The 16,477-nt window shown below is 38.8% G+C and overlaps 1 protein-coding gene across 4 annotated transcripts in view; it reads left to right on the forward strand.

Moving 5' to 3' along the window:
* The window catches only part of TSPAN9 (tetraspanin 9), a 472,297-nt gene extending 456,699 nt beyond the window's left edge, over positions 1–15,598 (forward strand). For all 4 annotated transcript variants that reach the window (XM_040439367.1, XM_040439375.1, XM_040439383.1 and 1 more), the window contains one exon: positions 7,897–15,598. In XM_040439367.1, the coding sequence (XP_040295301.1) occupies positions 7,897–7,968 (72 nt within the window). In that variant the 3' untranslated portion in view covers positions 7,969–15,598. The remainder of the gene's footprint in view (positions 1–7,896) is intronic.
* The last annotated feature ends 879 nt before the right edge of the window (positions 15,599–16,477 follow it).

Consider the following 16,477-nt stretch of genomic DNA (forward strand, 5'->3'; position numbering starts at 1 on the left):
TATAGATTATACTTACCCCAATCCCTAGCACCCGCATCACTCTGGATCCCTGCATCTCCCCACAATGCTAGGGAAATGCAGAAGAGGCCGAAGAGGGGGAAGAAGAAGAAAAGACCACCATATCGGAGCACCCAAACAACCTCGGGTGACACGGTTGGACCCCCAAACACCCAAAAGGAACAAAACCATGCAGGAGTAAAAATCTTCAACCTGGCAGGGTACTCTTTAACCCCAGCCCAAACATCCATACTTCAGAAAGGCTTATCGTTCTGTCCAGCTGTAAAATTCAACGATTTTGAATTATTTGTTGATTTCAATTCCTTCTTCTGCAAATTTACGCTACAGAGGCACTTTTTCATCTCAAAAAAACACCAACCCGCCGAAGCAAAAGGAGCCCCTTCGGAAGACCAGAGAGCCACCCAACCGGAAGACCCTGGAGCCACCTCACTGGCCCACACTAATCTGAAGCCAAGATCTACATTTTACCCCCCCTCATCACAAAGGGAACCACATAAACACATTTTTTTACCTAGTGTCAAAAGAAATAAGAAGCATCAAAAAGAATCTGAAGAACAAGAACAACCTTACCCGGAAGGAGAAAGAAGCCCTCTCGGAACTCACTAAGAATGACACCCTAGTGATCAGAAGTGCTGATAAAGGAGAAGGAATCGTTCTCCAAAAGAGGGATGACTACATTACTACATTACTACGAGCCCCTCCACGCCAATCCACTGAATGAGGATAGGAGAAACCTCCTGATACTCCTAAATGAAGCAGAGGTCGACAAGATTTTGACCAAAAAAGAAAAATAATATATAGTCATCGACCACCTGAACACAGCAATTTTTTACCACCTACCGAAGGTACATAAAAATGAAAAAAAACAAAAACGCCAGGTAGGCCCATCATCTCCGGAATCAACTCGCTAACTAGTAACCTCTCACATTATGTAGACATTTTTTTACAAAAACACGTCACCGGCCTTAGCTCCCATTTAAGAGATTCAACACAGCTGATCTCACTCCTGAAAGAAATAGACTGGGATCCATCATATAGGTGGCTCACTTTGGATGTGGCGGCACTTTATTCAAATATTCCACACGAAGCGGGCATCAGTGCAACGGACCACTTTCTGCAAATGGATGACCAACTGACTCCAAGACACAAGCAATTCATCCTTGATGCAATCCGATTTATCCTGACACACAATGTCTTTGAGTTTGAGGGTAAAATCTACAAACAACGCAAAGGGACCGCGATGGGGACGCGATTCGCGCCAAGCTTTGCCAATCTCTACATGGGTCGATTTGAAGAGGCATTTCTCAGCGACAATCACAACTGGACGGAATCGATTGTGTTCTACAAAAGGTACATCGATGACCTGATTATTATTTGGAAGGGGAGCGAAGAAGAAGCCCAGACATTTGTGTCCTACCTAAATAACAACACTTGGAACCTCAGTTTTACGTCCACAAGTTCAAGGACCTCAATCGAATACCTGGACCTGGTTTTGTTTTCTGAATGCAATAGAATACTGACAAAAACCTTTTTCAAGAAAGTGGATGGTAACAGTTACCTAGATTACAAGAGCGCGCACTACAAGAAATGGAAAGACAACATTCCTTTTAGTCAATTCAAACGGATTAGGAGGAATTGCTCATCTACGAATGATTTTATCACACAAAGCCAGACTGTACGCTCTAGATTCCAAAACAAAAACTACCCAAGAGGCATAGTGGATTTCAGACGTGCATATGAGCAGAGCCAAGAGGAGTGCCTTACAACCAAAAAGAAGGAAAACACAATGATAGACCGTACAAAATTCAAATCTTCCTTTATCTCCACCTTCAATCCCAACCACGGAACACTGAGGAACATCATAACCAAACACTGGCATATCCTGAGGGCCGATCCCTATCTTAAAGATGCCATTCCCTCCAAGCCCCACTTCACATTCAGGAGAGCCCGCACACTAAAGAGTGCACTAGCCCCGAGCAAATTAAAAAGAATAAAACGTGCCACCTTGACCACATCCGAATGGTTCCCTGACACTAAAGGGAGCTTCAAATGCATCCATAAACTATGTAAGTGTTGCGATAATCGTTTGACGACCTACAGGAGCAACACCACAGGAGAAGAATTCACCATCAAAAGCCTCATGAATTGCGCCTTAAGTTTTGTTATCTATCTCTTAGAATGCGCCTGTGGACAGCAATACGTAGGTCGCACCACTCAGCCCCTCAGAGAACGTCTAAACAACCATAGATGGAAGATTAAGCGAGGCTATCTTCAACACAGTGTGTCCAGACATTTCCTGGCCACTCATGACAAGGACCCCACTAAGCTAACCATCACGCCCATCGAACACATCCCTGACGGTTGTTCCGACAGGTTCAGAACTTTACAACGGAGAGAAATGTTTTGGATATACAAACTCCAAACATTGGAACCTTACGGCCTTAAAGAAAGCCTCGAAAACAAATGCTTCTAATTCCACATACTATTGGACCACTTTTCCATTACGCCCTCTATCCTCGTATCCATATCCACTACATCACCACAACTAATCACACCATGCCCAACGATGCTTTGTTCCCATTCCTCCCTCTGCCTCCACCTCTCATTCCCAACCTCGATCCCAGCATCCCAAGCCTCAGCCCCCCCATCCCCATCATCATCTCTATCCCATCCACAGACCATAGACACCATCCCCGCCCACCTCCACTGCCACTCTCCCCTCTCCCATCAATCCCCCTTTTCCCATATTCCCATCCACATCTTCCCCTTCATCATGTTGTCTCCCAGTATCGCTCACTCCCCACCCCTCCCCTTCACATCCACCCCTGTTCCACAGCCACCATACATCCCCAGCCCCACTGCATTCACTCTTGGCTCCACCCCCCAACCCGAGACACCGGCCCCGCCCCATTCCAACACCGCCCCCCCACTCCCTCACTCCCAGCCTTCCTTTCCCTCTGTCATTTCCAATCATACACAGTCCGTATTCCCCCACCATCCCCAGCACTGCCGCAGTCTTATTGCCCCCATATAGCACAGTCCCCGCCCATGTCACCTCCCCATCCTCTACCACGTAGCACCCTCGCCCCCCGCCCCCATCGCATCACCCAGCACCGCCCACCCCCCTCCCCTCTATCCATGCGCCGGAACCTCACATCAGCCGTCCCAACACAGTGTCAGGCTCCGCCCACTTACACACCCACTCCACCATCAATGGGCTAGTAGCCAGCTCCGCCCCTTCAGGGCAGTCCCGCCATTGCTGCCCAACCAAACCGGCCTTGTCCCCGCCCACTCCGCCCCCTTATTGCCGCCCAGCGCGCGCTCCAAAACACACAGCATCTGGACGCCCACGTGCCAGGAGCTGGAAGCAGCGCTCTCTCCACCAGCGGTATCATCCACCGGTAAGACCCCCAGCACCTGTCTCTCCCCTCCGCTCGCATCCCTCTGCACTTTAGCCTCTTCATGCCATTCGCACTTTAACCTCTTCATGCCATTCGCCCTTAGCTCTCAATTTAACAATTTCATGCTTTTTTCCCTTACCATGCTAAGCACTACCAAAAATGGCTGTTCTAGCACAGTTTTCATATATATATTTTTTCATGGTATTCAACTGATATGATAGATCATGTGTTATTTTTATAGAGCAGGTCGTTATGGATGCGATGATACCAAATATGTCTATTTTCTTTTTGTTTCAGCTTTACATAATAAGGCATTTTTGAAAAAACAAATCATGTTCTTGTTTCTCCATTTTCTGAAAGCCATATTTATTAATTTTTTTCTGCCAATTGTCTTGTCTAGGAGCTCATTTTTTGTGGGAAGAGTAGACGGTTTTATTGGTACTATCTTTGGGTACTCAGTGGGCGTCTCCTTCTCCCTTGCTGTGGCGTGGTCCAATTGCAGTGGACAGCAATACAGCCAGGGAGAATGGGAGCAGTTTTTTCTCAATGGCTATGGTGCGGTCGGCTGCGATTGGACCACGCCACAGCCAGGGAGAAGGAGACGCCCACTAAGAAATGCATCTCCTCCTCCCTGTACTGATGTAACAGAGCAGCATATGAGGGAGAAAAAAGCGATAGCACATCTAATCTTGACCTACAGTGCCAGGTATTGATTTTAGAAAGTACAAACTGATGAAAGGTCCTCTTTAAGTCACATCCTGCAGAGCCATACATGTATGGCGCTGGTATCCTATGGTTAATGGTAATTTTTCAAAAGTAAACAAAAACATTGTAAAAAAAAAAACCTCATGGCTGAATAGCAGGTAGCTGTCTTCTGCAGTGTAACATTTGGACAGTGTTGGATTTAACTGCAATATATTGCAGGGATATTTATTTAGGAGTATATGTCGTTAATGTCCGGTTGATTGGTTTTACAGCACCTCTCTGCAGATCCCGTTATTTAACTTTGTTTAAATCCGGCTTTAATGGAGCAAGCAAGAGCTGAAATTTGCCTAAAGCTGCTCAGTTTTTCTTTAATGTTTATAAGCTCAATTAAGTTTTATTTAAACCCAAATATCTTTGGTGTGAAATGTATATGAAGCATAAGATAGTCTGCAGTGTATCGGCAGCTTGGAGGAATAATGTATGCCTCGTTTAACCTATACAAAAAGGACCCTTTCCATTGATAGATTTTCTAAGCTAGAAGAGCTAGGGCAAGTTCACACCAAATTCAATTTCAAATCCAATGCACAAAATGCAGAATTTTTGGCACTACTGTGGGAAAAAGTTAAACATGGAAATAAATATCAGGATTCTACATGGAAAAGTTACGGATTTGCAACACTGAATGACAATGGGGATAATCCTGGTAAATTCAATGTGTCATCTGCTGCAGAACTCTGAAGGTGACCAGCAGGAAATATAATCCAATGTGGGAATATATGGTAGACATCTTGGGGCCGTGACAACCATGCCATAATATGGGAAAGGAATAATGCGTTTCCAAAGTAAATAAATGAGACTAGCTTTCATTCCACAGGTCTCGTATGAGGTCCACAAGATCCCCCATCCTTAAAGTGGTTTTCCAGGAATACAATATTTATTATCTATCCTCAGATCAACAATATCAGACCGGTGAGGGTCCAAATTGCAGCACCCCCACCAATCAGCTTTGTGAAGGGGTCACAACGCTCCTGTGAGTTCCTATGCCAGTGATGGCACATTCATCAGTCACATGGCATATGTGCAGCTCAGTCCCATCCAAGTGAATGAGCCTGGTCTGCAATACCAAGCACAACCACTACTCCATGTATGGCGCTGTACTTGAAATGCAGTGAGGAGGCTGCAGTTTTCATCAAAGTGCCGCAGCCTCTTCTAACAGCTGAGTGGTGGGGATTCCAGGAATCGAACTGGTGGCCTATCCTGTGCTTCTTAAAAAAAAACTTAATACACCCAGAAACTAGAGCACATGCTCCAATCCTTAGCCACACCCATGTTTCCAGGATTTTAAACAATTTACAAAGATTACATAGTACTTTTAGTAATAGACTGCCAAAGTGTGCAAACAGACAATGCAATAAAAATCATGTGATGGCGGAAACCCTCTAAGCACAATGTTACATGATTTTTTATGGTTCCGAAACAGATGTAATTGTTTCTGGAGGTTCTCAGTAGTACAGACGGGTGAGGTAAAGAAGTGCTTCTAAGGGCACAAAGGTTCCAGCCAAGGTTCAGCCAAGGTTAGATTGGCCTGCCAGAGTAACAGAGAATCCTCAGGAGAGCCTGGGTTCAGACACCATAATGGATCCTAAAAGCCCAGAATAGGAGCCAATCACTTGCCACTAGGGTCCTGTATAGAGGGACAGTTGGTCCTCATAACCATTTTACAGTGCTTTGGGGGCCCAAGGAACTCTAGTCTGACACTACAGTCAGCCCTTTCCCATTCTGAAATAGCTGATATCAGGGAATAATAGACATATTTATAAAGATACCAACCAGCCCGATTCACTAAAAGGGGCAATATGGTCACAGTTAATGCACTTGAGAAAGTTGTAGACGTGACCACATGATGCCTTTAGATCAGAATAGGAGACCCTGCAATTAACATATAACATATGCTTTTTAATGGCGCCATGAAAGACAGTTGCACCCGCTAAATCACTGAGCATCTCAATCTGTATGCAGCTATTCCTTATTAGAAGATGCGGTCAGAATTAACTGCACGCCAAGAAAAAACATGTTTACCGGAGAACTTTAAGTGCAACATTTCTGAAATTTCTACTATACATTTTCAGGTTTTTGCTGTCTGCCTAGCCCCTTGTTCAAGTGTACTGTCAGCATTTGTAGCAATCAGCGTTTATGTGCAGGAAATGAGCTTAATCCCTCTGGCAATGTAAGATTTCAACACAGCCAGATAATTTTTTTTACCTAATTTTTACCTTCTTAAACAATCGATGCAGCCAGTGTGGCTCTATGCTTTGTCTTGAATTGAGTGATCTTTGCTAATTGATACAAATGACAAAATGTAATTGTTAAATTAAGGAAACAGAAACATCAGTGCTCACAGTTTATTAATTGAATGATACTGCCCATACGTGCCTTCATAACTGCAATGTAATATTGTAGAGTCCAAAATAGCCCTAGAATCGGTTAATAAACAGATCAGAATCAATTAGATGATTACCTGGCTCTTTGCAGAATTTAGCCTCAGGATGCAGTTCGTTGACTTAATGGGATCTGACTGTGCCCTCATAATCGCTCTAACAACTCACCATGATACTTTCCGGAGATGGTATTGCTGCCTGATCAAATTTTAGAATGTATCTTAGTTGGATCTTGTACTCTTTAAGGTGGACATATAGGGTCAGATGTATGTAGGAAATATTCACCCACCCCCTACCCTGGTGGTGCTGCAGGTCCAGAATCTTACATTTTAAATGATAGGATTATAAGAAGCACCAAGGGTGTACATATAGTGGGAGCAGAGGTAGCAGTCACACCCATCCCTATTGTCTAAAGGTGCCCAAAAACACCTCTGTCACATATATTGCATTAGTGCTCCAGACACCTCCATTAATGATATTTTGGATGTGTGAGAGAACCAAGTAAAGGGCTTAGTATTTCTCCATACTTTGATTGATTTTGTACCTAGTTTATCTGATGAAGAATATAAAGGCAGCCCTGGGATAAGGTGTGGTCCACCTGATTGCTGAGTTTAAGGCACAGAAAATCTGTGCCCATAGTCTCCTGGGATGTAAATACTAGATTCTTTCAGTGGAATATAGCTTTGATTGTTCAAAATGTAAAGCCCTTTCTCTCGTTTAGACAGACATTTAAAGACTCCATAATTGATGAAGCCACAAAACCTTCAATCACTCCCCTTAATCCAATGATCACTAAGCTGTGTCACTGCTAGCATGGTTAGTCCTTTTCCTCAAGAGATACAACCAAAGACATTTTTACGAGAGGAGATTCCTGTCCTATGGAAGATTGTCTTATCATTCTGTATCTATAAACGGATATTTGAGAACCTTCATTTTAAAATTGTAAGATACAATTTCTGATTTAGGGTCCGAAGAAGAATGAGTTCTCATGTAGTAAGTGATCAGATTTCAGTTTCTAAGCCAAGATCAAAGATTGTTGTATTGTACCAAGTACCTAAAATAATTGCACCAAGGTCTTTCATCCAACCACCTCCAGATCAATGTAATTACAAGAGTCAAGGGATTTAGGAAAACTTTTATGAACACATCTTTTTTTTTATTTTGATTAACGTGTTATTAGGTAAATAGATTTACTGTGCCTTGGATGCCAGTATCAGAGCAACAGGCCATGAACCATAAATTAATCCTGTTGTATAAATTAAATGTGTTTATCCATAGGTCTCTTTCTGCAGTATATAATATTGACTTACCATAATTATATATGTCTTTTTCAGATACTTGGAATGGCCTTTTCTATGACCCTTTTCCAACAAATCCACAGGACTGGCAAAAAATATGACGCCTAAGGGCTTCTCAACAAGACATTTGTATAAATATACTTTGCCATAAACTAGGTCAAGAACCAAGGAATCCGAATATTGGTCACCAGACTGCCATCACAGCCGAAACTTTACTGTTACCTGTCTATACACCTATTATTAATTTGCCAAAGAAGAAAGGAAATGCTTAGAGCCAGTTTGTTGCTCTAACACTCTTCTTGAACGTGTAAAAAAAAGAGCTTTGCTTACTAATACACTTAAGATTCCTACCAATACATGGTGGATATGCTTATGCTTCTTGAATTTGAAAAATAAAAGTGAAGAACACTACAAAATGGATGACTTATGAGAGCCATTGAAAATTAGAGCCCCTCACATTCGTGATACGGGCCAGTTTGCATGGAACGGACTGAATATTTTTTGTACCTTATGGGACTTGTTTTTTGTTACTCTAATTAGGACTAGAGTTTTCACTGACATGTTTTTGAACTTTTTATCGTTACTTTTGCTTTTTTGGTTCATGCTCCACATATATTATGTTAACCACAAAACTACAAAGTTCTCTGTAACCTTTAAAGAATGCACCTGCAGTAAGTAGGTTCCGAAATGAGAATTAGTTACTATTTCAGATATAATGTAATAATTGATAAGCTGTTTTTGGTTTATATACTGTACCCAAGTTACCTTCAGCCAACCAAACGTAAGGTCTGCGTCAAAGATATTACTGTTTTTACATTGTAAAGGTATATTGATTGCATTGAGTTATTTTTGTAGCCATGTACTGTATTGGATTCAAATGTTACATTGTCAATTTAAAGTGTTGTTCCATCTAAATTGTATTTTCAGGGCTAAAAATTTAGAACCACTATGAGCTCTGAGTGATTGTTGCTTCCTTTCCCCCATAAAACTGTGTGTAACTTATATCGTTCCATCAACCTGGACAGACGAACCCTAAAGAAACTTGAAATTGGCTCAAAGCACTTTGGCCGCAAATATCAGAGCAATGAAAAATGCATCTGAGGCTACATTTAGATCAATCAATTTTAGCTTCCGTAATAAAAGTGTTAGATCTGTTAGATCCTGACCTTCACACAGATTCAAATGAGCCAAACTTAGATCACCCTAGTATTATATGGTGATCTAGCGTAAGTTCAGTCCACTTGAACTGGGGTTGATGTGGCCATAGTATGGACACTAAATTGATTGTAGAACGTCCATCTGAATGCAGCCTAAGGCTTATATTTTCCCATCATTACTGATTGTGTGTGTGTGTATATATATATATATATATATATATATATATATATAATTTGGGTGGAAATACACTTTAGAGCAGCAATTCATTTGCAGTATTTCATGTTATAGTTCCATTTTTACAAAGCCAAGGAGGCATTAACATTACAATGGATAGTTGTCATAATAAGTATGACATACTTGTGGACAAAAAATGCAAGTTATTATTCCAGGGGGACTTGGAAAGTAGGTCTCGTGAATCAAGACAGTTACCACATATATATCGGTGGATGATGTTGGCACCAATGAAAATATGTTTCTGTAAGTTGCAATTCATGATCTACAAAGCTGATGTTGCATTTTGTAAAGTAATTATTGTCACCTATTGCCTGTGGAAGTTTAAAATTGGATGTCTTTATTTCGGGAAACTAAAGTACGTTTGTAACCCTAACCTAAAAAATGGTGGTAGGCTCAACCAAACACTATGACTATGAAGCCTATCATGATGTAATTCAGGCAGAAGTGAGGCACGTGAAGTCAATCAATTCTCTAGGAACGCATTAGGCAGTCATTTACAGTCATTTTCACCTAAGCAGTATTTATGAGAATGCATTCTATCCATTCACTCATAGTCAGTGATACTTCTAAAGCTGACCATACATGGCCCAATTATACATAACTGAGTTCTACAGGTAAACTCGGCAAACAAGGGTTGGTCTCATCGGGGAAGGGGGGGGACACACGTGAGAATGATTCTTCCTTGACAGGAAGAGGATGATGTGTATGGCTCATAACAAGATCTGGTAGATGTCTCTTTGGTTATGTTTCAATGAGGCATTTGCCAGCTTACCCTACCCTGGCCACCCTAAGAAAAAGTCGTTTGCATGGATTTTTTTTTTCATGTACCAGATATAGACAAATAATTGATCTGTACCTTTGCACACATTTTTCCAATGATCTACATTTACAAACCATGTACAGTATTTCAAAGGACATTCCTGATAAACACTTTAGCACATACCTCTAGTCTCATTGCTGCTTCATTTAACAATGCCATAATTTGGTCTGTGGCGGGGGCATTGCTTACATTGTGCTGCTTTACAACCTCATGACAATGAGTGAAAATAAATAAGCAGTTTCTATTGATGTTCTTGTATTCAACCATGATAACCAGTATTTATTTCATATTAATGTTCCATACTAAAGGCACGAGATAAAATCTCAAGTCAAAAATGTATTTAACAAGAAAATATTAGACTTTTTTGAAACTTGTGTATCCTCTCTGCTGTGGAGAATATGATTATTATGGAATGCTTCCAGTCACATGGTGCTGTGGGTGGTGTTCACTTTCTTTGGAAATTTTTTTTCATGTGATACCATATGTAGAATTCTTTTATTAAATGACATTCCGACATAGAGGTGACATTGAAACAATTCCTTTGTAAATAGTCAACTGCCTATTAGTACAAAAGGCATGGTATATATTGACATATTTAGCTTCATTGGACTCTTTGTGATATTGGTAACCTCCCTGGTCCCCTCCAGTCTCTAAATTCTACCAAATGCTAGGTCCAAATGGTAACTCTACAACTCTGGAATTCATTGAGTGGCACAAAGGGTAGCATAGAAATTCAAAAGCCACCAAAGGAGAGAGTCCCTGTGTTGTGCTCTGTCACCTTCAGCTCTACACTCAGCATATAACTTATGCCTGGAGTGTTTCTTTAACGTTTGACAGTCCTCAATGAAAACATATTAATACAAGCATGCCATTTTGTGTGATTCAGTGCTACAATCCATACATGGAACTGACTGCAACTTTGGCCTGATCTGACACCATCTTAATATAGTGGTCAATAATTGTGTTGTAGCTTTAGTCAAGGTACTGTTTTAATGAGTGGCTTTTAAGAGCCTGTTATAGAAAATACTTGGCCTTTTCATGAATTATTTCATAAACAGAGGTTAGTGGGAAGAGACTGGGATTTTTTATTTTATTTAATGAGTCTAGCATTCCTTTAAAATTCTGAATATTGTTTTTGAAGGCAAACAAGTATTATTCATCACTTCCAAATAGGTTTGAAATTCTGTGCTAATTAATTTCCAATTATCTTTTTAAAGGTTGTGGCCATGTTTCTCTGTTACAGTTAGCTAAAGTTCGTGTATAGCCATGGAGTTTATTGTTCAAATTCAGTCTACCTATAGCTGACAGTAGGAGGACCCTAAAGCTAGGGCTACAGCTAGACCTTTTGTAGTACTACAAGATTGATTTTAACTGTTGAAAGGGTTATCCCATGAAAAATATTCTATATTTTTCAAACTAGCAGATAAATCTGAAAACTTTTGTAATTGCGCATAATTAAAAATTTTGTATAGTCATTGAATGTATATATAGTGTTACCTACTGTTTGTTCTTTTCCTCATCTCTCTGTCCACCTCTCTGTGATGGCAGCACATGCTCAGTTCTCCCGTTCAACTGCCACCAGCCATATCTTCTGTTAGAAGCTGTGAAAGTTTTAGGGAGAGAGAACAGAAGGGACATGCCCCATGAGAAAATCCCTCTAAGAAAGTGCACCCTTCCTCCGAGCAGCAGCTTAAAATAAATCTAGCAGAGCAAGTGAATCAATAAATGAAGAGTGCTCTAGATCCATGTGAGATATAGAGCTGGTTCTAGCTTTGTTAGAAAGAGATTGTCATGTATATGATGTATGATCATTTTTACATTAATCATGGGAGACCTCTTTTAAGTGACAGCTGAAATCCCCAGAAGTTGAATGCAACTTACTGTGCTTTTTTGGAAAACAGCTGTAGCTTGAGTAAAAATTGGAAATACTTCAGTACAAAATGGCTGTGTGTACCGGTAACCTCAGCTTAAACAAGCATGTCGTAAACTCTTAATCACCTTCTAGTGGTGACTACAGGTAGACAGATTTTTACCATGTAACTATATGGCTATATCTAGGGAAGCTCCTAACCATTAACAGCACAGAATGTTGGACCTAATAAGAAAATTGTCTTAAAAGGTGGACTTTTGCTGTAATAAAAAGTGCCAAATTTTAAGCCCAATACATGTTTTGATGATGATAAGATCAAAAATAACAAGCAAGGTAAAGAGAAAATCATAAAATGAAAATACAGTTTACTTTAAGTTATCAAAAATACATAAAAAATGGGACCATGATGTCAGATTAACATTTATTACAATAGAAACTGGTGTAAGCAAATTTGCTGCTATTAAGGCGTTTCTTCATGGAGGTTGTAACTAAGACCTAATTCAAAGTCTAAAACTGAACTTAGTCATTGACAGGGTTTTTGCATGAACCAGTGTTCAGTGACCTATCTTTATTCAAAAGAGATGTCTGGTTTATAAAACCAAGTTTAAATGCTTTATAGAATTAAACAGGCCAGAAACTGTTAAACACAGAAGCATTACTCATCTCCACTGTTCCCCTGCTGCTGCAATATGACTCTGGCCTTTGCTGCTCTCCTCTTCCTCTCCTAGATTCACATCCTGGAAATGCGAGGAAATGCCTGCTCAGCCAATCATTGGCCTTAGAGGTGACTCATCTCAGCCATCTTAGTGATTGGCTGAGTAGGCCTTTGCTCTTATTTCTGGAGAGTTGAGTTGGGAACAGAAAGTCAAGAGCAGTGGGGACCAGCAACAGCAGGGGAACAGTGGAGGTGGGTAATTTTTATTTTTTATTTTGAATTCTTCCTGAAAAATCCATTTAATAGAGAAGGGTTTTCTGTTCAGGTCTCACTACAAAGAGCATCTTGCTTTCTGAAGAACCCAGCCAATTAATGCGTCATACTGATAGCCATTGATTTTATGGGCTATCTTGTGGTGACACCGCAGGAGAATTGTACATTTGCTACTGGGTTTGATAAATGATTTCAGTTGATCACTGGTGGTGCCAGGAATGGGCATCCTGTGATCAGTTCATCATTAGAGGAGACTTCTATAAAAAAAAAGGATGGTCCACAATTGTCCAATAAAGTCGATTTTACTCAATTATTAATAGACTAACTTGTATAGTTCTCAATGTTAATCCTTCACATTACTTTTTTTAATCAAAATACCTTTACATTTTTTGTCTCTGTGAAATTACTGCATACAATCAGATGTGTAGACTAGATGTTGTGGAAGACTCAGAGATATAGTAAGACCTTCTTTCACTTGAGGCAAACACCTACCTTTGTGTCTAAATACCATAGCCAAGGCATGGTGGCTTGTTGGTATTCCCCCCCAAACAGCCAACACCCAAGGCACATCCCCTACTAACTAGACCTTAGGACCAATGTGTATAATCAGTACAGAGGAGGTTTGTGAGTTGAATGCCATAATCTCATTTAACAATAAAGTATTAAGTACAAGTTAAAGAGGTATGAGAAATTGTGCCATTCTTGTTCATGGGCAGTAGCTTTAGCCCTATTCTAATTCAATATTACCAGCTTTACAACTAAAATCTGTAAAATATTAGGCTTCAAAAATTATCATTATTCTTTACTTGTCAGCTATAAGCATTTATCCTATTTAAATTTCATGCAGTATACTTGGTAAATCTTAAATGTACCTACTGGTTGGTATTTGTAAAATGTATTTATGTAACACATTCTTAAAATATTGTAAATTTACAATGATTGAATTGCATTTATTTCAAATTATTTTTATAGTGTCTTTGCTACATTTTTGCTGTGGTGGCATAACCTATTTATTTTTTGCAATTTTTTTTACGAATTAGAAAATGCTCTTTTTAGAAACTGTTATGATAGAATAGATAGGCCACCAAGATGTTATTTTCTGCTGTCAGCATGTTAGATTTTAAAATGGTACAATATTACTGAAATGTAGTGTACTGTAAATCAGATGAATACATGAAATCACAAAAACCAACCATAAGTCATATTGTAATATTTATATATGAAATATAATTTTAGTTTGTCTTTAGTTTACTCTTAGATTATACATTCATTCTTTATTTTTACAAATTGCACCTTTTGCTTGTTATGACAGCTGTTTGTGCTTTTTAAAAAAAATACAAAAAAATATTCTTGGCATTTAAGCTTTTTTTGTTTTTTTAATTCTAGCATGTTTTTCAGTTAATTGAACAAGTGAAGGCATTTTACAGTATACATATGCTAAGCATTTATTCACAGGTTACAGCTTATCTTTTCAATAGCAAATTTTCAGGATTTATTTTACCTTGGGTGATTTAATAATTATGCCACTGTTCACACTGACAGTTTCTCCTATGTGTAAGGGTTACAATATTTTGACAGACAGAATAATCCTAGCCCAAAAAACTGCTACTTTGAAACTGGTGGACCCCATTTTAAGTCAGTTGGATCTGTAAGGATAAGTTTGGATGCATTGAAAACATATCCATCATAGCCAACTTGACTATAATTCATGGAATCCATTACAGTAGTTTTAACGGAGTCTAATTCTGCTGTCTGTTTGTTCATTTTTATTAACATTACAATATAAAAAATTGAATCCATGCAAGTACAGCATCTGCCAAAAGAACAAGAGACTATATACTAAAAGTAACGATAATCAAAAGATGAATTTATAACATAATTGGCAGTAAAAAAATAAACTATAAATAAATATTTCACAAAATGTATAAAAAAATTATCTATGAATTATAATCATTGGTTGCTCATTCAGGAGAATTTTATGAGGATTTATTTGCAGCTTACAAAAAATTCCTTTACAAGAACAAGACTGCATTTACTTCTTATTGCTTGCAGTTGCCACCTACAAATCACTTTATTTTTTAATTTTATTTTCTGAGGGTGGGGCATGTGATCAAATGAATAGATTTCTTCTTGCTTAAATATCTGATAAGTTTTAATCTTATTTTAACACATTTTACATGTTGTTTGTGCTTATTATCATGCTATGCAAGCTGTTACAGTATTTTTAGGCTACCCCACCCTCTTCTTGAGGTTATCTTTTCTTATATAAAAGGCATTGTTTGCTAGGATTATATTTTACACTTATTTATTATGAATGTTTTTGTTTTACAAGTCAGTAAAAGTCATCATGTAGAGATGAGTGAAATTTTTGGTGGTTTGTAATTGACTGGCCACTAAGATGCACTGGGTAAATAGATTTGCAAAGTTTGAGATTTTTTTTATGCCAAATTAATTTGCCCATTGTATTCTATGGACTAGTAAATTTGCGAATGGGCAAATCAGGTGAAATGATTTACTCATCTATATTTCGCTTATTGATATCATTATGCTTTTCTCACTGTGTCAGCCATTTTGGATGTTTTCATAGTATGTAGACTACCATTTCAATGGCTAACTTTGGGGTAACTTCACATGGGCATTTTCCCATCCGTGTGCTGTTCAAATATAGAATAGACAGCACCAGTACACAGAATGGGCGTCTTCTACAGATGAGTGAATCGCTCAAAATTCAATTCGGGTTTGATTCTGCATGAATCAAAAGTGTTTCAATTGGCCTGAGAATTTGTGTATGACACTCTGAGTACTATTTTTTTTTAATCTCTTTTCACTTTAAACAAAATTGTTATAATTTTTTTTTTCTCTCTCTAAAATTTACCCAAATCGAATCACCAATACCTTGGATTCGGATCTACCTAGAATTATTTAAAAATTTGGGTTGAATCTGCTTTATTTTGAATTTGTTTTGCCCATCTCTAGTATCTTTACATGAGCAATTTTCCATACAGAAAAACAATCCATGCCAAAAAATTGCTGGATGTTCTAAGTTTGTCCATTTTTTCCTGCAAGGCTCATTAATTCAAATTAATGGGACTGTGGAAAAACAGACCACAAACAGGATCCATCTGTGTGAGGTTTGTGGAAAAACGTGTCTATGTTCTCTGCCTGGAACATGGACAACTTTTTGACTGTCTGTCTGAAAGAGGCCTTACACTGGGGCATTACGGTGATGTAAAAATGAAGTTGTGATGCAATTCCAATTATTCTTAATTGGGAAAGCTTTGCAAGCGGACTCATGAAAATTGCAAATGTCACAATTTGGGGATATTCATGATGCGACTTTAAAAACGTTTTTCCATAGGGAATAATTTCATTTGTATCTCAGCAATGATTTTATTTTAACTTACTGCAAGTTTACATCGCCATGAATAATCATGAGCATAATAATTACACATTTAGTGTATACAGTAAAGAGTATTTGCACAACTGCCTAATGACAATGCCTAAATTAACGGAATTGAAAGCAGATATTCTCTGTAAAATAAAATGCAAAAAATGGGATTGTCTCAGTTAACTTTCTAAACTTTACATATTTAGCTAAATATTTCTG

This window comes from Bufo bufo, chromosome 1 (genome assembly GCF_905171765.1).
Source record: "Bufo bufo chromosome 1, aBufBuf1.1, whole genome shotgun sequence".
In the NCBI taxonomy this organism is placed as follows: Eukaryota; Metazoa; Chordata; class Amphibia; order Anura; family Bufonidae; genus Bufo; species Bufo bufo.